This window comes from Perca fluviatilis, chromosome 10 (genome assembly GCF_010015445.1).
Source record: "Perca fluviatilis chromosome 10, GENO_Pfluv_1.0, whole genome shotgun sequence".
Classification (NCBI taxonomy): Eukaryota; Metazoa; Chordata; class Actinopteri; order Perciformes; family Percidae; genus Perca; species Perca fluviatilis.
Window position 1 is genome coordinate 21738499 of NC_053121.1, and position 22697 is coordinate 21761195.

Genomic DNA, 22697 nt, shown 5'->3' on the forward strand with positions numbered 1-22697 from the left:
CCTGCCTTCCTTCACAGACCCCGGCCTGCTGTGAGCTCGACTGAGCTCCGTCACGGCTGGCAGCCCACGGCACTCCATACCCGCGCAAAGTCACTGTTTTTTGGGTGAACTAACTACCAAACGCCACTGCCTGGACAGAGCTCCAGGGCCTGCAGCTCCCCTCTTCCTGCTAAATGCCTGGTGTGTGTGTGAGTGAGAGCGCGGTCAGCGAGCTTGTTAAGCCAGCAATCTCTTACCACAGGTTCCAGTTAATCTTATAATGTGTGTAATTATAATGTGTTGAGTTATTTAAACAAACGATCGGTGAAATAAATGCCTCTTGTCTGCGAGTCTCATTGATAGAGCCTGCAGCTGGATGGAGCTAGCTCTATCAATGAGAGCTAGCTAGCCTCCTCTTAGAATTCCTCTGAAATTCACAAGAATTTATAAAACTGAAATCGGACACCATTGTTAGCTTTATAAGACCTTGGGGTAGAGGTTATATAAGTGGCGTGACGAAATTCAAACTGTAAATATACTCTAATTACGCCGAAAATGAAGCTAACTAGCCGCAATCTGTACACATAGGATTGAAAGGACAGTCGCAGCTAACGAAACCCCTAGCTAGTGTTCACAAAAAATTCATTAAATTGAAATCTGACACCATTATTAGCTTTGTAAGACCTTGGGATAGCTGTGATATAAGTGTCGTGACGAAATTCAAACTGTAAATATACCTACTATAGTTATGCCGAAAGTGTAGCTAGCTAGCAGCGATCTTTTCCCATTGTATTGAATGGAACATATAGCTAGCTAGCTGCTCCTCCTAACAAAACGCCTGACGTTCATAAAAATGCCTTACATTGAAAACGGACACAACGTTAGCTTTGTAAGACCTTGGGGTAGCTGTGATATAAGTGCCGTGACGAAATGCAAACTGTAAATATATTATAGTTATGCCGGCAGCCGGCCGCGGAGCCCCATAGTGCTGTAATCCACAAAGGGTGACTTTGCCCTGGGTATGGAGCCCAGCAGGCTGCCGCTTTCTCGTCAGACTGTGTGGAGCTCCTAAAGTCCGACACGTCTTACCAAATTTGCAATTGGCCATCAATTTTCGTAAAACGGCCCATATTTGAGCTTTATAAAGTTGACTTCTCGCATAAAAAAGTCTCAGAAGTGAATTTGGTAACTAAACATTGCAGTTTCTGGAATATGAGATTCTGTCGCGTCTCTAATGTGTGTGTATGTGGATTCGCTCAACCAATCAGCGCGTGTCTCTAATGTGTGTTTATGGGGATTCGCTCAAACAATCAGCGCACAGCTCATCTAAATATTCATGAGCATACCATATTTGGAAGAAAAGCTCTTGTTACAAATAGGGCCAAAACACAGGGATGCATAACGGCCAATAAAATATCAACCAGGCCATTTTCAGCCCAACCAATGTTACATACCCTATTAGGAGACCATAAGGAACAGTGTGAAATACCCTATATAATCATTCTGAAGAAAATACATGTTATAATAACATTTCAATATTGTATTCCTGTCTTTTTTTATCAACAGAGTGGGGAGGATGAGGACTATAAGAGAATATACAAAAAAAAGATTAAACCAAGGCTGAAGTCTGAAGACCTTGCAGAGGGAGTAGATGTTCGCACAGAGCGGCATAGCAGCACAAGCAGCGATGGCAGCACAATTACTACCATCACCCGCCGCATCACTACCTACACCGTGGATATGCCCGGTGGCATAAGTGAGCAACTTGAACTTTCAGGCCCAGAGTTCAGGGGCCTAAGGCACGAATCTGGAGATGGCTCTCCTCATATCAGAATCTCACATGGAAGCCCTTCAGGTAAAGTGGGAGCAGAAGGGAGTTTTGAGTCAAGCAATGTCTCTTACACTGGGCCCCAAGTTAGCTCCACAGATACACGCTGGGGCAGTGGGGGAGTTCAGACCACAACAACTACAAGAGAGATAGAAGGTCTCAGATTGAAAGGGCCTAACTTTGGAGTAACAGGAGGTAAAGAACAGAGAGGCTTTGAGATCTCAAGAGGAAGTGGAGAGCAAGGTGATGGAATCATTCAGGTGTCAGGAACAAGCACGACACTAAGAGACAGCACAAACACTGGTAGTAGGCATGTTACAATAGGAGAGTTGGGAGGTGCAGAGATAACCTCAACTGATGAGAACAGAGGGTCAATTAGTCTGTCTTTACCAGGAGAAACCATGCATATTTTGACTTCATCCATGAAAAAAACACAGGAGGGAAGTGTTGACACCAGTTTAGGTGAAAGGACAAAAGTGAAGGTATCTGAAACTACCATCAGTCCCTCGCAGGAAAAGGGATCAGGCAGTAATGATATTCCGAATGTCATACTTGGTGGATGTTCCATAGGTATTGATACTGAATCGAGAAGTGGCAGGATAGGAGGATCAGCAAAAACAGTAGGCAATGTTACCTCAGGATATACCTCGGGGCCAGGCAAGATTTCAGTGGCAGGTGTGGATGTCAACCTTACAGGTTCCACGTTGAAAGGTGAGGTTGATGTCAACCTGCCAAGCACAAAGGGAGGAAAGAAAGCATCTGGAATAGACACTGACGTTCCAGGCTATGAAAATGAGGGCACTGTGAGTGGCATTAAAACAATCAAGATGCCTGTGTTTGGAATGAAAGGAAACAAGAAAGATGGAACTAGTGTTGAAGTTAAACTTGGTGATGCAGGTATGTCAGTACCTGTGACAGAACTAGACATCAAAGGGAAAGATAAGCAGATCAGAGGTCCTAGTGCTAACATTGAAGGACCAGCTGTCAATGTAAAACTTTCAGAGGCTGACTTCAAAGCACCTGAAATCAATTCTAGCATTCAAACTAAAGTACCAAAGAGTGATAGCAAATACAAAATGAAAGTGTCTGAGGTTAAAATTCCATCTTTATCTGGGCCAGATATAGATGTAAACTTGAAGGATTCCAAGGTAGAGGGAAATATTGATGTAACAGTGTCAAAGACTGAGGGAGAAGTTAAGGCACCTAAAATAGACATTAAAGGTCCAGCTATAAATATTGAGGGGAAAGGAGATTTAAAAATGCCTCAGATAAAGATACCATCATTTGGGGCCAAGGGACCAAAAGTTGATGTAAACGCTTCTGAGGTTGACATTAAAACACCAAAGGTTGATGGTGGGGACTCTAATGTAAAAATGGAAGGAGTGACAATCAAGATGCCATCCAAAACAGGTCCCACAATTCCAGAATGGGATATCACTCTGAAAGGAAGTCAGGTGAAGGGAGATGTGGATGTGTCAGTTCCAAAAATTGAGGGACACACAACAAAACCTGAAGTTGAGATCAAAGGACCAGAAGTTGATATTGAAAGGCCTAAAGGTGGATATAAGATGCCTGGAATCAAAATTAAATCGTTTGGCTTAACAGATCCTAAGGTGGAAGCTCCAGATGTTGATATAAAAGTTACCAAACCTGAAATTGACATTAAGGCACCTGAGGTCGACATTAAAGCATCCAAAGTTAATGTTGAAACCCCAGATGTGGACATAAAATCTCCGAAATTGGATATTGACATTGAGGGATCAAAAGATGGATTCAACCGGTCTAAATTTACAAAGCCATCAATTAACCTGAAAGGTCCGAAAGTTGAAGGGGATTTGGCTGTGTCAGTACCAAAGATTAAAGGAGATATGACAGTACCTGATGTTGACATCAAAGGTCCAGAGGTCAATATTGAGGGGCCAAAGGGTGAATTTGAAATGCCTAAAATCAAAATCCCATCATTTGGCATCAAAGGTCCAAAGGCTGAAGGCCCATATGTTGATATTAACCTCTCAAAGGCTGACATTGATGTAAAAGCCCCTGATGTTGAAATTCCAGGGCAAGGAGTTGACATGGAAGGACTGAATACATCACTCAAAGGAGCCAAATTCAACATGCCAACCATATCAGGACCGAAAATATCAAGGCCAAATGTGGATGTGTCCGGTCCAAAGATAAAAGGAGACAAAAAAACACCTGAAGTTGACATCAAAAGTCCAAAGGTTGAAGTCGAAAAGCCAACGGGTGGATTTGACATCCCTAAAATCAAAATGCCATCAATTGGCATCAAAGGTCCAAATATAGAGGGTCCAGATGTAAATATAAACCTTCCCAAAACAAACATTGATGTGAAAGCACCTGGAGTTGACATCAAAGGTCCAGAGTTTGATATCAAAGGGCCTAAAGGTGGATTTGACATGCCTAAAATCAAAATGCCATCAATATCAGGACCCAAACTGCCAGATCTGGATATGAGTCTGAGTGGGCCCAAAGTAAAGGGAGATGTTGATGTGTCAGTTCCAAAGATTGAGGGTGACATTAAAGCTCCCAAGGTCGAAATCGAAGGACCAGATGTTGACATCGAGGGCCACAAAGGATTCAAGATGCCTAAATTTAAACTGCCATCCTTTGGACTGAGAGGTCAGAATGTTGAAGGGCCAGAAGTTGATGTCAGCCTCCCAAAAGCTGATATTGATATTAAAGCCCCTGAGTTGGATATCAAGGGACCAGATTTTGATACTGAGAGTCAAAGTGGTAAAATCAAAGGACCCAAGTTCAGCCTGCCAAACATTTCAGGACCGAACCTTTCCATGCCAGATGTGGATTTACATATGAAAAAGCCTGAAATAAAGGGAAATGTTGATGTGTCGGTTCCAAAGATTGAGGGTGACATAAAAGCTCCCAAGGTTGATATCAAAGGACCAGATGTTGACATCGATGGCCACAAAGGAGGATTCAAAATGCCTAAAATCAAAATGCCGTCAATGAACATTAAAGGTCCAAAAATGGAAGGTCCAGATGTTGATATAAACCTTCCCAAAGCCAACATTGATGTGAAAGCCCCTGAAGCGGACATGGAAGGTCAAGAGTTTGATATCAAAGGGCCAAAGGGCGGATTTGACACGCGAAAAATCAAAATGCCATCACTAAACATCAAAGGTCAGAAAATGGAGGGTCCAGATGTTAATATAAACCTACCCAAAGCTAACATTGATGTGAAAGCACCTGAAGTTGACATCAAAGGTCCAGAGTTGGATTTCAAAGGGTCTAAAAGTGGATTTGACATGCCCAAAATTAAAATGCCATCCGGACCCAAACTGCCAGATGTGGATTTACATCTGAAAGGGCCCAAAATAAAGGGAGATGTTGATGTGTCAGTTCCAAAGATTGAGGGTGACATAAAAGCTCCCAAGGTTGATATTAAAGGACCAGATATTGACATTGATGGCCACAAAGGAGGATTCAAAATGCCTAAAATCAAAATGCCATCATTGAACATTAAAGGTCCAAACATGGAGGGTGCAGATGTTGATATAAATCTTCCCAAAGCTAACATTGATGTGAAAGCCCCTGACTTGGACATCAAAGGTCCAGAGTTTGATATGAAAAGGCCAAAGGGTGGATTTGACATGCCAAAAATCAAAATGCCATCAATATCAGGACCCAAACAGCCAGATGTGGACATAAGTCTGAGTGGGCCCAAAATAAAGGGAGATGTTGACGTGTCAGTTCCAAAGATTGAGGGTGAGATAAAAGCTCCCAAAGTCGAAATCGAAGGACCAGATATTGACATCGAGGGCAACAAAGGAGGATTTAAAATGCCTAAATTTAAAATGCCATCCTTCGGACTGAGAGGTCCAAATGTTGAAGGGCCAGAAGTTGATGTCAGCCTCCCAAAAGCTGATATTGATATTAAAGCCCCTGAGTTGGATATCAAAGGACCAGAGTTTGAAACTAAGGGTCCAAGTGGTAAAATCAAAGGACCCAAATTCAGCCTGCCAAGCATTTCAGGACCGAACCTTTCCATGCCAGATGTGGATTTACATCTTAAAGGGCCCAAAATAAAGGGAGATGTTGATGTTTCGGTTCCAAAGATTGAGGGTGAAGTTAAAGCTCCCAAGGTTGATATCGAAGGACCAGATGTTGACATTGATGGCCACAAAGGAGCATTCAAAATGCCTAAAGTCAAAATGCCATCAATGAACATCAAAGGTCCAAAAATGGAAGGTCCAGATGTTGATATAAACCTTCCCAAAGCTAACGTTGATGTGAAAGCCCCTGAAGTGGACATCAAAGGTCCAGAGTTTGATATCAAGGGGCCAAAGGGTGGATTTGACATGCCTAAAATCAAAATGCCATCATTTGGCATCAAAGGTCCAAAGATGGAGGGTCCAGATGTTGATATAAACCTTCCCAAAGCTAACATTGATGTGAAAGCACCTGAAGTTGAAATCAAAGGTCCAGAGTTGGATATAAAAGGGCCAAAAGGTGGATTTGACATGCCTAAAATCAAAATGCCATCAATATCAGGACCCAAACTGCCAGATGTGGATTTACATCTTAAAGGGCCTAAAATAAAGGGAGATGTTGATGTGTCAGTTCCAAAGATTGAAGGTGACATAAAAGCTCCCAAGGTTGATATTGAAGGACCAGATGTTGACATTGATGGCCACAAAGGAGGATTCAAAATGCCTAAAATCAAAATGCCATCATTTGGCATGAAAGGTCCAAACATGGAGGGTCCAGATGTTGATATAAACCTTCCCAAAGCTAACACTGATGTGAAAGCCCCTGACGTTGACATTAAAGGACCAGATTTGAACATTGAGAGTCCAAGTGGTAAAATCAAAGGAGCGAAATTCAGCATGCCAAGCATTTCAGGACCCAAACTTAGTATGCCAGATGTGGATTTCGGCATGAAAGGGCCCAAAATAAAGGGAGATGTTGATGTGTCAGTTCCAAAGATTGAGGGTGACATAAAAGCTCCCAAGGTTGATATCAAAGGACCAGGTGTTGACATCGAGGGCCAAAAAGGAGGATTCAAAATGCCTAAAATGACAATGCCATCATTTAACATTAAAGGTCCAAACATGGAGGGTGCAGATGTTGATATAAATCTTCCCAAAGCTAACATTGATTTGAAAGCCCCTGAAGTGGACATCAAAGGTCCAAAGATGGATATCAAAGGGCCTAAAGGTGGATTTGATATGCCTAAAATCAAAATGCCATCAATATCAGGACCCAAACTGCCAGATTTGGATATGAGTCTGAGTGGGCCCAAAATAAAGGGAGATGTTGATGTGTCAGTTCCAAAGTTTGAGGGTGAGATAAAAGCTCCCAAGGTCGAAATTGAAGGACCAGATATTGACATTGAGGGCCACAAAGGAGGATTCAAAATGCCTAAATTTAAAATGCCATCCTTTGGGCTCAAAGGTTCAAATGTTGAAGGGCCAGAAGTTGATGTCAGCATCCCAAAAGCTGATATTGATATTAAAGCCCCTGAGTTGGATTTCAAAGGACCAGATTTGAACATTGAGAGTCCAAGTGGTAAAATCAAAGGACCCAAATTCAGCATGCCAAACATTTCAGGACCAAAACTTAGTATGCCAGATGTGGATTTCGGCATGAAAGGACCCAAAATAAAGGGAGATGTTGATGTGTCAGTTCCAAAGATTGAGGGTGACATAAAAGCTCCCAAGGTTGATATCGAAGGACCAGATGTTGACATTGAGGGCCACAAAGGAGGATTCAAAATGCCTAAAATGACAATGCCATCGTGGAACATTAAAGGTCCTAAAATGGAAGGTCCAGATGTTGATATAAATCTTCCCAAAGCTAACATTGATGTGAAAGCAGATGTTGATCTAAATCTTCCCAAAGCTAACATTGATGTGAAAGCCCCTGAAGTGGACATCAAAGGTCCAAAGATGGATATCAAAGGGCCTAAAGGCGGATTTGATATGCCTAAAATCAAAATGCCATCAATATCAGGACCCAAACTGCCAGATTTGGATATGAGTCTGAGTGGGCCCAAAATAAAGGGAGATGTTGATGTGTCAGTTCCAAAGATTGAGGGTGAGATAAAAGCTCCCAAGGTCGAAATTGAAGGACCAGATATTGACATTGAGGGCCACAAAGGAGGATTCAAAATGCCTAAATTTAAAATGCCATCGTTTGGGCTGAAAGGTCCAAATGTTGAAGGGCATGAAGTTGATGTCAGCATCCCAAAAGCTGATATCGATATTAAAGCCCCTGAGTTGGATATCAAAGGACCAGATTTGAACATTGAGAGTCCAAGTGGTAAAATCAAAGGACCCAAATTCAGCATGCCAAGCATTTCAGGACCAAAACTTAGTATGCCAGATGTGGATTTCGGCATGAAAGGACCCAAAATAAAGGGAGATGTTGATGTGTCAGTTCCAAAGATTGAGGGTGACATAAAAGCTCCCAAGGTTGATATCGAAGGACCAGATGTTGACATCGAGGGCCACAAAGGAGGATTCAAAATGCCTAAAATGACAATGCCATCGTGGAACATTAAAGGTCCTAAAATGGAAGGTCCAGATGTTGATATAAATCTTCCCAAAGCTAACATTGATGTGAAATCAGATGTTGATCTAAATCTTCCCAAAGCTAACATTGATGTGAAAGCCCCTGAAGTGGACATCAAAGGTCCAAAGATGGATATCAAAGGGCCTAAAGGTGGATTTGATATGCCTAAAATCAAAATGCCATCAATATCAGGACCCAAACTGCCAGATTTGGATATGAGTCTGAGTGGGCCCAAAATAAAGGGAGATGTTGATGTGTCAGTTCCAAAGATTGAGGGTGACATAAAAGCTCCCAAGGTCGAAATTGAAGGACCAGATATTGACATTGAGGGCCACAAAGGAGGATTCAAAATGCCTAAATTTAAAATGCCATCCTTTGGGCTCAAAGGTCCAAATGTTGAAGGGCCAGAAGTTGATGTCAGCATCCCAAAAGCTGATATTGATATTAAAGCCCCTGAGTTGGATATCAAAGGACCAGATTTGAACATTGAGAGTCCAAGTGGTAAAATCAAAGGACCCAAATTCAGCATGCCAAGCATTTCAGGACCAAAACTTAGTATGCCAGATGTGAATTTCGGCATGAAAGGACCCAAAATAAAGGGAGATGTTGATGTGTCAGTTCCAAAGATTGAGGGTGACATAAATGCTCCCAAGGTTGATATCGAAGGACCAGATGTTGACATCGAGGGCCACAAAGGAGGATTCAAAATGCCTAAAATGACAATGCCATCATGGAACATTAAAGGTCCAAAATTGGAGGGTCCAGATGTTGATATAAACCTTCCCAAAGCTACCATCGATGTGAAAGCACCTGACGTTGACATCAAAGGTCCAGAGCTTGATATCAAAGGGCCAAAGGGTGGATTTGACATGCCTAAAATCAAAATGCCATCATTTGGCATCAAAGGTCCAAATGTGGAGGGTCCAGATGTTGATATAAACCTGCCCAAAGCTAACATTGATGTGAAAGCTCCTGACGTTGACATTAAAGGACCAGATTTTAACATTGAGAGTCCAAGTGGTAAAATCAAAGGAGCCAAATTCAACATGCCAAGCATTTCAGGACCAAAACTTAGTATGCCAGATGTTGATTTTGGCATGAAAGGACCCAAAATAAAGGGAGATGTTAATGTGTCAGTTCCAAAGATTGAGGGTGACATAAAAGCTCCCAAGGTTGATATCAAAGGACCAGATGTTGACATTGAGGGCCACAAAGGAGGATTCAAAATGCCTAAAATGACAATGCCATCGTGGAACATTAAAGGTCCTAAAATGGAGGGTCCAGATGTTGATATAAATCTTCCCAAAGCTAACATTGATGTGAAAGCACCTGCAGTTGACATCAAAGGTCCAGAGTTTGATATCAAAGGGCCAAAGGGTGGACTTGACATGCCTAAAATCAAAATGCCATCATTTGGCATGAAAGGTCCAAACATGGAGGGTCCTGATGTTGATATAAACCTTCCCAAAGCTAACATTGATGTGAAAGCCCCTGAAGTTGACATTAAAGGACCAGATTTGAACATTGAGAGTCCAAGTGGTAAAATCAAAGGACCCAAATTCAGCATGCCAAGCATTTCAGGACCAAAACTTAGTATGCCAGATGTGAATTTTGGCATGAAAGGACCCAAAATAAAGGGAGATGTTGATGTGTCAGTTCCAAAGATTGAGGGTGACATAAATGCTCCCAAGGTTGAAATCGAAGGACCAGATGTTGACATTGAGGGCCACAAAGGAGGATTCAAAATGCCTAAAATGACAATGCCATCATGGAACATTAAAGGTCCAAAATTGGAGGGTCCAGATGTTGATATAAACCTTCCCAAAGCTACCATCGATGTGAAAGCACCTGACGTTGACATCAAAGGTCCAGAGCTTGATATCAAAGGGCCAAAGGGTGGATTTGACATGCCTAAAATCAAAATGCCATCATTTGGCATCAAAGGTCCAAATGTGGAGGGTCCAGATGTTGATATAAACCTGCCCAAAGCTAACATTGATGTGAAAGCTCCTGACGTTGACATGAAAGGACCAGATTTTAACATTGAGAGTCCAAGTGGTAAAATCAAAGGAGCCAAATTCAGCATGCCAAGCATTTCAGGACCAAAACTTAGTATGCCAGATGTTGATTTTGGCATGAAAGGACCCAAAATAAAGGGAGATGTTGATGTGTCAGTTCCAAAGATTGAGGGTGACATAAAAGCTCCCAAGGTTGATATCGAAGGACCAGATGTTGACATTGAGGGCCACAAAGGAGGATTCAAAATGCCTAAAATGACAATGCCATCGTGGAACATTAAAGGTCCTAAAATGGAGGGTCCAGATGTTGATATAAATCTTCCCAAAGCTAACATTGATGTGAAAGCACCTGCAGTTGACATCAAAGGTCCAGAGTTTGATATCAAAGGGCCAAAGGGTGGATTTGACATGCCTAAAATCAAAATGCCATCATTTGGCATGAAAGGTCCAAACATGGAGGGTCCAGATGTTGATATAAACCTTCCCAAAGCTAACATCGATGTGAAAGCCCCTGACGTTGACATTAAAGGACCAGATTTGAACATTGAGAGTCCAAGTGGTAAAATCAAAGGACCCAAATTCAGCATGCCAAGCATTTCAGGACCAAAACTTAGTATGCCAGATGTGAATTTTGGCATGAAAGGACCCAAAATAAAGGGAGATGTTGATGTGTCAGTTCCAAAGATTGAGGGTGACATAAATGCTCCCAAGGTTGATATCGAAGGACCAGATGTTGACATCGAGGGCCACAAAGGAGGATTCAAAATGCCTAAAATGACAATGCCATCATGGAACATTAAAGGTCCAAAATTGGAGGGTCCAGATGTTGATATAAACCTTCCCAAAGCTACCATGGATGTGAAAGCACCTGACGTTGACATCAAAGGTCCAGAGCTTGATATCAAAGGGCCAAAGGGTGGATTTGACATGCCTAAAATCAAAATGCCATCATTTGGCATGAAAGGTCCAAACATGGAGGGTCCAGATGTTGATATAAACCTTCCCAAAGCTAACATTGATGTGAAAGCCCCTGACGTTGACATTAAAGGACCAGATTTGAACATTGAGAGTCCAAGTGGTAAAATCAAAGGACCCAAATTCAGCATGCCAAGCATTTCAGGACCAAAACTTAGTATGCCAGATGTTAATTTTGGCATGAAAGGACCCAAAATAAAGGGAGATGTTGATTTGTCAGTTCCAAAGATTGAGGGTGACATAAAAGCTCCCAAAGTTAATATCGAAGGACCCGATGTTGACATCGAGGGCCACAAAGGAGGATTCAAAATGCCTAAAATGACAATGCCATCATGGAACGTTAAAGGTCCAAAACTGGAGGGTCCAGATGTTGATATAAACCTTCCCAAAGCTAACATCGATGTGAAAGCACCTGACGTTGACATCAAAGGTCCAGAGCTTGATATCAAAGGGCCAAAGGGTGGATTTGACATGCCTAAAATCAAAATGCCATCATTTGGCATCAAAGGTCCAAATGTGGAGGGTCCAGATGTTGATATAAACCTGCCCAAACCTAACATTGATGTTAAAGCTCCTGACGTTGACATCAAAGGTCCAGAGTTTGATATCAAAGGGCCAAAGGGTGGCCTGAAAGGGCCCAAAATAAAGGGAGATTTTGATGTGTCAGTTCCAAAGATTAAGGGTGAAATAAAAACACCTGAAGTTGACATCAAAGGTCCAGATATGGATATCAAAGGGCCTAAAGGTGGGTTTGATATGCCTAAAATCAAAATGCCATCAATATCAGGACCCAAGCTGCCAGATTGGGACATTAGTCTGAAAGGACCCAAAATAAAGGGTGATGTCTCAGCTCCAAATATTGAGGGAGATTTAAAAACCCCTGAAGTTGAGATCAAAGGTCCTAAAATTGACTTTGAAACTCCAGATGGCCAGTTTAGTGGGCAAAAGATGAAGTTACCAAAGATATCTGGACCGAAAATATCATTGCCAGATGTTGACATCAATCTGAAGGGGCCAAAGTTGAAGGGTGACTTGAAAGGGGATGTTCAACTGCCAAAAGCTGAACTTGAGGGACCAGATGTTACAATTGACGTTCCAGAAATTGGCACAAAGAAAGCTAAATTTAAAATGCCAAAGTTTGGATTCAAGGGCTCAAAAATAAAAGCCCCAGAAGCTGATGTGAAAATGGTTAAAGGAGATATCAGCATCAAAGGGAAGACTGGTAGCTCTGAAGGTCTTGATCTTGACCTGGGATTGACTGGTCCGAAAACTAAAGGATCAAAATTCAAGATGCCAAAATTTGGTTTCAAAGGCCCAAAGGTTGAAATGCCAGAAGTTGATATTAATCTTCCTAAAGCTGACACTGAAATAAAATCCCCAGATGTTGACATTGAAGGACCACATGTTAAAATTGAGAATCCAGATGGCAAAATAAAAGGAGCAAAACTCAAAATGCCAACTATCTCAGGACCAAACATTTCCATGCCAAATGTGGATTTCAATCTGAAAGGTCCGAAACTCAAAGGTGACATGGATGTGTCATCTCCAAAGATTGAAGGAGACATATCAATACCTGAAGTCGACATCAAAAGTCCAGAGTTTGATATCAAAGGGCCTAAGGGTGGATTTGACATGCCTAAAATCAAAATGCCGTCATTTGGCATCAAAGCTCCAAACATGGAGGGTCCAGATGTTGATATAAACCTTCCCAAAACTAACATTGATGTGAAAGCACCTGACGTTGACATCAAAGGTCCAGAGTTTGATATAAAAGGGCCAAAGGGTGGATTTGAAATGCCTAAAATCAAAATGCCATCAATATCAGGACCCAAACTGCCAGACTGGGATATGAGTCTGAGTGGGCCCAAAATGAAGGGAGATGTTGATGTGTCAGTTCCAAAGATTGAGGGTCAGATAAAAGCTCCCAAGGTTGATATCGACGGACCAGATATTGAAATTGAGGGTCAAAAAGGAGGCTTTAAAATGCCTAAAATGTCAATGCCATCATGGAACATTAAAGGTCCAAAAATGGAGGGTCCAGACGTTGATATAAACCTTCCCAAAGCCAACATTGATGTGAAAGCACCTGAAGTGGACATCAAAGGTCCAGAGTTTGATATCAAAGGGCCAAAAGGTGGATTTGACATGCCTAAAATCAAAATGCCGTCATTTGGCATCAAAGCTCCAAACGTGGAAGGTCCAGATGTTGATATAAACCTTCCCAAAGCTAACATTGATGTGAAAGCACCTGACGTTGACATCAAAGGTCCAGACTTTGATATCAAGGGACCAAAGGGTGGATTTGACATGCCTAAAATCAAAATGCCATCTATATCAGGACCCAAACTGCCAGATTTGGATATGAGTCTGAGTGGGCCCAAAATAAAGGGAGATGTTGATGTATCAGTTCCAAAGATTCAGGGTGACATTAAAGCTCCCAGGGTCGATATCGAAGGACCAGATATTGACATTGATGGCCACAAAGGAGGATTTAAAATGCCAAAATTTAAAATGCCATCCCTTGGACTAAAAGGTCCAACTGTTGAAGGGCCAGAAATTGATGTCAGCCTCCCAAAAGCTGATATCGATATTAAAGCCCCTGAGTTGGATATCAAAGGACCAGATTTTGACATTGAGAGTCCAAGTGGTAAAATCAAAGGACCCAAATTCAGCATGCCAAGCATTTCAGGCCCGAAACTGCATATGCCAGATGTGGATTTCGGTCTGAAAGGGCCCAAAATAAAGGGAGATGTTGATGTCTCAGTTCCAAAGATTGAGGGTGACATAAAAGCTCCCAAGGTTGAAATCGAAGGACCCAATATTGACATCGAGGGCCACAAAGGCGGATTCAAAATGCCTAAAATGACAATGCCATCATGGAACATTAAAGGTCCAAAAATGGAGGGTCCCGATGTTGATATAAACCTTCCCAAAGCTAACATTGATGTGAAAGCACCTGATGTTGACATCAAAGGTCCAGAGTTTGATATCAAGGGGCCAAAGGGTGGATTTGACATGCCAAAAATCAAAATGCCATCAGTATCAGGACCGAAACTGCCAGATTGGGATATGAGTCTGAGTGGTCCAAAAATTAAGGGAGATGTTGATGTATCAGTTCCAAAGATTGAGGGTGACATTAAAGCTCCCAGGGTCGATATCGAAGGACCAGATATTGACATCGATGGCCACAAAGGAGGATTTAAAATGCCAAAATTTAAAATGCCATCCTTTGGGCTGAGAGGTCCGAATGTTGACGGGCCAGAAGTTGATGTCACCCTCCCGAAAGCTGATATTGATATTAAAGCCCCAGAGTTGGATATCAAAGGACCAGATTTTGACATTGGGAGTCCAAGTGGTAAAATCAAAGGTCCCAAATTCAGCATGCCAAGTATTTCAGGCCCGAAACTTCATATGCCAGATGTGGATTTCGGTCTTAAAGGTCACAAAATTAAGGGAGATGTTGAGATGTCAGTTCCAAAGATTGAGGGCGACATAAAAGCTCCCAAAGTTGATATTGAAGGACCAGATGTTGACATTGAGGGCCACAAAGGAGGATTCAAAATGCCTAAAATGACAATGCCATCATGGAACGTGAAAGGTCCAAAAATGGAGGGTCCAGATGTTGATATAAACCTTCCCAAAGCTAACATTGATGTGAAAGCACCTGACGTTGACATCAAAGGTCCAGAGTTTGATATCAAGGGGCCAAAGGGTGGATTTGACATGCCAAAAATCAAAATGCCATCAGTATCAGGACCCAAACTGCCAGATTGGGATATGAGTCTGAGTGGTCCAAAAATTAAGGGAGATGTTGATGTATCAGTTCCAAAAATTGAGGGTGAGATAAAAGCTCCCAAGGTCAATATTGAAGGACCAGATGTTGACATCGAGGGCCAAAAAGGAGGATTTAAAATGCCGAAATTTAAAATGCCATCTTTTGGACTGAGAGGTCCGAATGTTGACGGGCCAGAAGTTGATGTCAGCCTCCCGAAAGCTGATATTGATATTAAAGCCCCTGAGCTGGATATCAAAGGACCAGATTTTGACATTGGGAGTCCAAGTGGTAAAATCAAAGGACCCAAATTCAGCATGCCAAGCATTTCAGGACCAAAACTTAGTATGCCAGATGTGGATTTCGGCATGAAAGGGCCCAAAATAAAGGGAGATGTTGATGTGTCAGTTCCAAAGATTGAGGGTGACATAAAAGCTCCCAAGATTGATATCGAACGACCAGATATTGACATTGAGGGCAACAAAGGAGGATTCAAAATGCCTAAAATGACAATGCCATCATGGAACATTAAAGGTCCAAAATTGGAGGGTCCAGATGTTGATATAAACCTTCCCAAAACTAACATTGATGTGAAAGCACCTGACGTTGACATCAAAGGTCCAGAGTTTGATATCAAGGGGCCAAAGGGTGGATTTGACATGCCTAAAATCAAAATGCCATCATTTGGCATGAAAGGTCCAAACATGGAGGGTCCAGATGTTGATATAAACCTGCCCAAAGCTAACATTGATGTGAAAGCACCTGAAGTTGACATCAAAGGTCCAGAGTTTGATATCAAAGGGCCAAAAGGTGGATTTGACATGCCTAAAATCAAAATGCCATCAATATCAGGACCCAAACTGCCAGACTGGGATATGAGTCTGAGTGGGCCCAAAATGAAGGGAGATGTTGATGTGTCAGTTCCAAAGATTGAGGGTCAGATAAAAACTCCCAAGGTGGATATCGAAGGACCAGATATTGACATTGAGGGTCACAAAGGAGGCTTTAAAATGCCTAAAATGTCAATGCCATCATGGAACATTAAAGGTCCAAAAATGGAGGGTCCAGACGTTGATATAAACCTTCCCAAAGCCAACATTGATGTGAAAGCACCTGACGTAGACATCAAAGGTCCAGAGTTTGATGTCAAAGCGCCAAAAGGTGGATTTGACATGCCTAAAATCAAAATGCCATCAATATCAGGACCCAAACTGCCAGATTGGGATATGAATCTCAGTGGGCCCAAAATAAAGGGAGATGTTGATGTGTCACTTCCAAAGATTGAGGGTGAGATAAAAGCTCCTGAAGTCGATATCGAAGGACCAGATGTTCACATTGAGGGCCATAAAGGAGGATTCAAAATGCCTAAATTTAAAATGCCATCCATTGGGCTGAAAGGACCAAATGTTGAAGGGCCAGAAATTGATGTCAGCCTGCCGAAAGCTGATATTGATGTCCATGCCCCTGAGGTGGATATCAAAGGACCAGATATTGACATTGAAAGTCCAAGTGGTAAAATCAAAGGACCCAAATTCAGCATGCCAAGCATTTCAGGACCCAAACTTTCCATGCCAGATGTGGATTTCCATCTGAAAGGTCCAAAAATGAAGGGAGATGTGAATATGTCAGTTCCAAAGATTGAGGGTGACATAAAAGCTCCCAAGGTTGATATTGAAGGACCAGATGTTGACATAGAGGGCCACAAAGGAGGATTTAAAATGCCTAAAATGACAATGCCATCATGGAACATTAGAGGGCCAAAAATGGAGGGTCCAGATGTTGATATAGACCTTCCCAAAGCTAACATTGATGTGAAAGGACCTGGAGTTGACATCAAAGGGCCAAAGGGTGGATTTGACATTCCTAAAATCAAAATGCCATCATTGAACATTAAAGGTCCACAAGTGGAGGGTCCAGATGTTGATATAAACCTTCCCAAAGCTAACATTGATGTCAAAGCACCTGCAGTTGACATCAAAAGTCCAGAGTTTGATATCAAAGGGCCAAAAGGTGGATTTGACATGCCTAAAATCAAAATGCCATCAATATCAGGACCCAAACTGCCAGACTGGGACATGAGTCTCAGTGGGCCCAAAATAAAGGGAGATGTTGATGTATCAGTTCCAAAGGTTGAGGGTGAGATAAAAGCTCCCAAGGTCGATATTGAAGGACCAGATATTGACATTGAGGGCCACAAAGGAGGATTTAAAATGCCCAAATTTAAAATGCCATCCTTTGGGCTGAGAGGTCCAAATGTTGAAGGGACAGAAGTTGATATCAGCCTCCCGAAAGCCAATATTGATATGAAAGCCCCTGAGTTGGATATCAAAGGACCAGATTTTGACATTGAGAGTCCAAGTGGTAAAATCAAAGGACCCAAATTCAGCATGCCAAGCATTTCGGGACCCAAACTTTCCATGCCAGATGTGGATTTACATCTGAAAGGGCCCAAAATGAAGGGAGATGTCGATGTGTCAGTTCCAAAGATTGAGGGTGAAATAAAAGCTCCAAAGGTTGATATCGAAGGACCAGAAGTTGATATTGAGGGCCACAAAGGAGGATTCAAAATGCCTAAAATGACAATGCCATCATGGAACATTAAAGGTCCAAAAATGGAGGGGCCAGATGTTGATATAAACCTTCCCAAAGCTAACATTGATGTGAAATCACCAGAAGTTGACATTAAAGGTCCAGAGTTTGATATCAAGGGGCCACAGGGTGGATTTGACATGCCTAAAATCAAAATGCCATCATTTGGAATTAAAGGTCCAAAAGTGGATGGTCCAGATGTAGATATAAACCTTCCCAAAGCAAACATTGATGTAAACGCACCTGACATTGCTCTTAAAGGGCCAGACATTGATATTGAAGGCTCTAACGCAAAACTTAGAGGACCCAACATCAAAGGTCCTACAATAAAGGGAGATGTGGATGTGTCAGTTCCAAAGATTAAGGGTGACATAAAGTCTCCAAAGGTCAATATTGAAGCACCGGATATTGACATTGAGGGTCACAAAGGAGGATTTAAAATGCCTAAATTTAAATTTCCGTCCTTTGGGGGTAAAGGTCCACATGTTCAAGGGCCAGAAGTTGATGCCAGCTTCCCAAAAGCTGATATCCATATGAAAGCCCCTGAATTAGATATCAAAGGACCAGATTTTGACATTGAGAGTCCAAGTGGTAAAATCAAAGGACCCAAATTCAGCATGCCAAGCATTTCGGGACCCAAACTTTCCATGCCAGATGTGGATTTACATCTGAAAGGGCCCAAAATAAAGGGAGATGTTGATGTGTCAGTTCCAAAGATTGAGGGTGATATAAAAGCTCCCAAGGTTGATATTGAAGGACCACATGTTGACATAGAGGGCCACAAAGGAGGATTCAAAATGCCTAAAATGACAATGCCCTCATGGAACAGTAAAGGTCCAAAAATGGAGGGTCCAGATATTGATATAAACCTTCCCAAAGCTAACATTGACATAAATGCACCTGACATTGATCTGAAAGGGCTAGATGTTGATATTGGAGGTTCAGAAGCAAAAATCAAAGGATCAAAATTCAAGCTGCCATCACTATCAGGGCCCAAGCTGCCAGATTGGGATATGAGTCTGAAAGGGCCCAACATGAAGGGAGATGTTGATGTGTCAGTTCCAAAGATTGAAGGAGACATAAAAGCTCCCAAGGTGGATATTGAAGGACCAGAAGTTGATTTAAGCCTTCCCAAAACAAATATTGATGTGAAAGTACCTGAAGTTGACATTAAAGGACCAGAGATTGACATTGAAGGAGCTAATGCAAAACTGAAAGGGCCCAAATTCAACATGCCAGATATGGATTTCAATCTGAGAGGTCCCACACTCAAAGGTGATGTGGATGTATCAGTGCCAAAGATAGGGGGAGACATACAAACACCCAACGTTGACATTAAAGGTCCAGAGGTCAATTTTAAAGGGCCTAAGGGTGGATTTGAAATGCCTAAAATTACAATGCCATCATTTAACATTAAAGGTCCAAAAGTGGAGGGTTCAGATGTTGATATAAAACTTCCCAAAGGAAACATTGATGTTAAAGCACCTGATGTTGATATCAAGCTAAAAGGGCCTAAAGTCAAAGGAAAGATGGATGCAACAGTGCCCAAATTGGAATCAGATATTAAAGGTCACAATGCTAACATTGCAGGACCCACCATCACTATGGAAGGTGTGTCTATTGATCCTGTAAAGACGGGTGTTACATTTCCCAAGTTCAAAGGTCCTAAGTTTGGAATGAAATCCCCAGAAGTAGAGGGGAAGACACCCATGTTCAGTGTGGGAGCAAAAGGTTCTAAAACAGAAATTAATCTTCCAGATACAGAAGCAAGTCTTGATGCCCCTGACATTGATATCAATGTAAAAGGGAAAACAGGGAAATTCAAACTTCCTAAAGTCAAAGGAAAGGCAAAGAAGCCTGATGTTCACATAGAAACACCAGCAGTAGACCTGGATGTAGACACTCCCAATATTCATGTCAAAGGAACAAAGGTAAAGAAGCCGCTTTTTGGTAAGCTTCATTTTCCTGATGTGGAGTTTGATATCAAATCACCAAAACTGAAAGGTGATGGATCTATATCAGAGGGATTCAAATCACCTGACATAGATTTACCATCTGCTAGCTTGAACACCGCTATTGAAGGATCTGGTATTGATAGTCCAAATGTTCATTTGGGAGGGAAAGATCTGAAACTAAAGACTCCCAATATTAAAATGCCAAATGTGAGTGTGTCCACTCCTGATATTGAAACAAATCTAAACAGACAAGGAGAGGCAAACATGTCTGCAGGTTTTAAAGGCCCCAAAATAAATGTGAAAGGTGGTGCAGAGATTGATGCAAGTGCTTCAGGGGGCAGTGCAAGTGGTGACCTTCATTACCCAGAAGGTACCGTAACATTTCCCAAAATCAAGGTACCAAAATTTGGTATTGCTCTGCCTCAGTTGGAAGGCCAGGGAGGTGGAGGGAATGTTGAATCAGCTAGTGGAGGCATGAGCATACAGTCTCCAGCTGTTAGTTGCCAAGTCGGTGCACAAAATATTGAGGTTCCCAGTCCAGAACTGAGCCATAGAGAAGGTAAAGTAAAGGGAAAGATGCCAAAACTGTTTGGCAACTCAAAAGCAAAAGGCAGTAGTGCAGGTGATCTTCGGGGACCAAAGGTAGAATTGAGTAAGGTACATACTGCAGAACTGATGGGTGGAAAATTAGAATTAGAGGGTGATCCTGGGCTCAGTGTGTCAACTAAAGGCAAGTCAGCCTCACTGGATCTATTTCAGAAAACAAGGCATCTGTCTTCTTCTCTGCATGATGAGGGGGGGCTTGCAGTTAGTTCTCCATCTCACTTAGAAGCTGAGGGTGGCGACATTTCATTAGACCTAGGAGGAAGCAAGGTCAAAGGAAAGAAAGGCAAGTTGAAGTTTGGCACCTTTGGAGGTTTTGGTTCAAAGTCAAAGGGCTCATATGAGGTGTCGCTTGGTGAGGAGGGTGAAGCAGGTGCAGGTGTTTCTCTTCCCTCTAAAAAATCGAGATTGTCTTCATCTTCTAGCAGTGACAGTGGTTCAAGAGGTGGTTTCAGGTTCCCAAGACTTGAACTATCTGTTTCACCAAAAAAATGATTAATTATGAGGTAAATTAAACTTTCTCATGTACCCCCAAATACACTCTCCTAATATGCCATCTATAGATCTTTAAAACCTAAGGGGACATACATAGTCATCTCAATATCGTTAACTATGAGTAATTCTTTTTTCAGTAATTATACAGGAGTGCATGAGATTGTTTAAAATCCCTTCAAACTGTAAATAAGATTTAATTTGTATTGTAATAATAAATGATTTTTGTACATAGTCCAGATTTATTGAACATATGCCATCTTACCAAATTTTCATAAATAGTTTATTACAGGGTTTGTCATTTTTTCCTATTTCATTCTATTAAATGAATTTTATAAATGAACGGGTGTGGTATATTTGTATTCAGGGGTCTATTGCACAGGATCATTAAAATAGTTATTTTGAAGGACAATGTTTATACATCAAGACACAAATATAAACAGTTATCAGTTTTTTTTATGAATGAAATGATTTTATTGTCAAGCTTTATCGTTATATAATCAGTGCAGGAGCATATTTAGGCAACATAGAGATGGCCCCATGTAACACATTCTAAAGATTAATGGTGTTGTATACAACATAATTTCAAAGACAACCACTGTTTGGAAACCACCAACTCTCTAAAGTGCTGGCAGTATGTTTCTGTTCATATTTTAAGAAACCTTATTCTGTGACATTTACCAAAATATGCATTGTTTCATTAGTTTTTAACATGTTTTGCTTCCTAATCCTGTCATTTACATTTTTACCTGTTTTATGATCCTCTATATTTTATTTTTCTGTCACTCTCTCTTTGTACACACACATGATAATGTTAACAAAATCACAAATAAACTGTCACTTTTTGATTTCAAGAATCTGAGTTGATAGAGAGTTGCATAGTTTTGATCAGATATGATGGAGATAAAGCATGATTCTTCTTTTGTGTGCATTTTGCCAAATAAACTAAACAAAATGATTTATTGAATTCATTGATTCACCAATCAATCCAACTTGAATTATCATTTGTATTTATGAGTCTTTATACTGGTTATGTAACCACTGATTACACTGGATACAATGATACATTAAATCTAGTGAACAGTTCATTACACAAAAGGGGCAGAAGATGGATTAAGATCTTTTAAGCAAAAGTACTAATAAAAATACTCCACTACAAGTAAAAGTCCTGCATTCAAAATCCTAGTTAAGTAAAACATAAAGTACCGAAAGTAAAAGTACTCATTCCACAGAAAAAGGGTCTCTGTGACAGATAAACGTACAATATGTAACTTTCTGCCGCTAGGGGTCTCTCAACCAAAACAATGGACGGTAAAACTGGACTTTTGATGACGTTGGGAAGTTGCGTGGAATTATGGGAGTTTTTAGTGTTAAACACCTTCGCTGCCGGTTAGAATGCATCAGTTCATGGACGAGTTTACCCATTAAAGTTTATTCACGTTACGTTTAGTAATGTCTATTCATGTTATTCTAATAAAATAGCTGCAGTTTCCCCAACATAATTACGTTTTTCTCGATTAGATTTTTATTTGTAGCTGACCAGTTAGCTAGCTAGTGAGCCAGCAAGCTAACCGTAGCCAGCAGCTAAAACATAAAATATTTCACATATCAGTGTCACCTTTTGGATGGTTTCAACACCGGGGCGGACGGGGTGTGTTGTAATGCTAGCTAGCTACTAAACGAGGCTGAGAGACGGGTGTGGGTGGGGATTGTCGGGGAAATCTTCGCGATGGCGAGGACGTTCGATGCCTGTTGTGCAGCAGCAGAACATCTCCCAGCTGCCCGGAATTATCTCCCCTTCACTTTTCAGTAATCTTAACTTTTTGTTTTGGTGCTTAACCCACCTTTTGTCGGGTTAATTTAGCTAACCGTAAAGACCGCTAAACGCGAAGGGGGGAGAAATTCGGCAGGGAGGAGATTTTCGGCACATACAC

The 22697-nt window shown here is 41.5% G+C and overlaps 1 protein-coding gene across 8 annotated transcripts in view; it reads left to right on the forward strand.

Annotated features, from left to right (window-relative positions):
* Positions 1 to 21723, forward strand: part of ahnak (AHNAK nucleoprotein) — a 35794-nt gene extending 14071 nt beyond the window's left edge. The window contains exons 6-8 of one of the 8 annotated variants that reach the window (XM_039813125.1): positions 1546 to 5344; positions 7676 to 15517; positions 16031 to 21723. In XM_039813125.1, the coding sequence (XP_039669059.1) occupies positions 1546 to 5344; positions 7676 to 15517; positions 16031 to 20766 (16377 nt within the window). In that variant the 3' untranslated portion in view covers positions 20767 to 21723. Of the gene's footprint in view, positions 1 to 1545; positions 6833 to 6952 lie in introns of all 8 variants that reach the window. The other 7 variants (XM_039813126.1, XM_039813127.1, XM_039813124.1 and 4 more) reach the window with 7 other exon arrangements.
* The last annotated feature ends 974 nt before the right edge of the window (positions 21724 to 22697 follow it).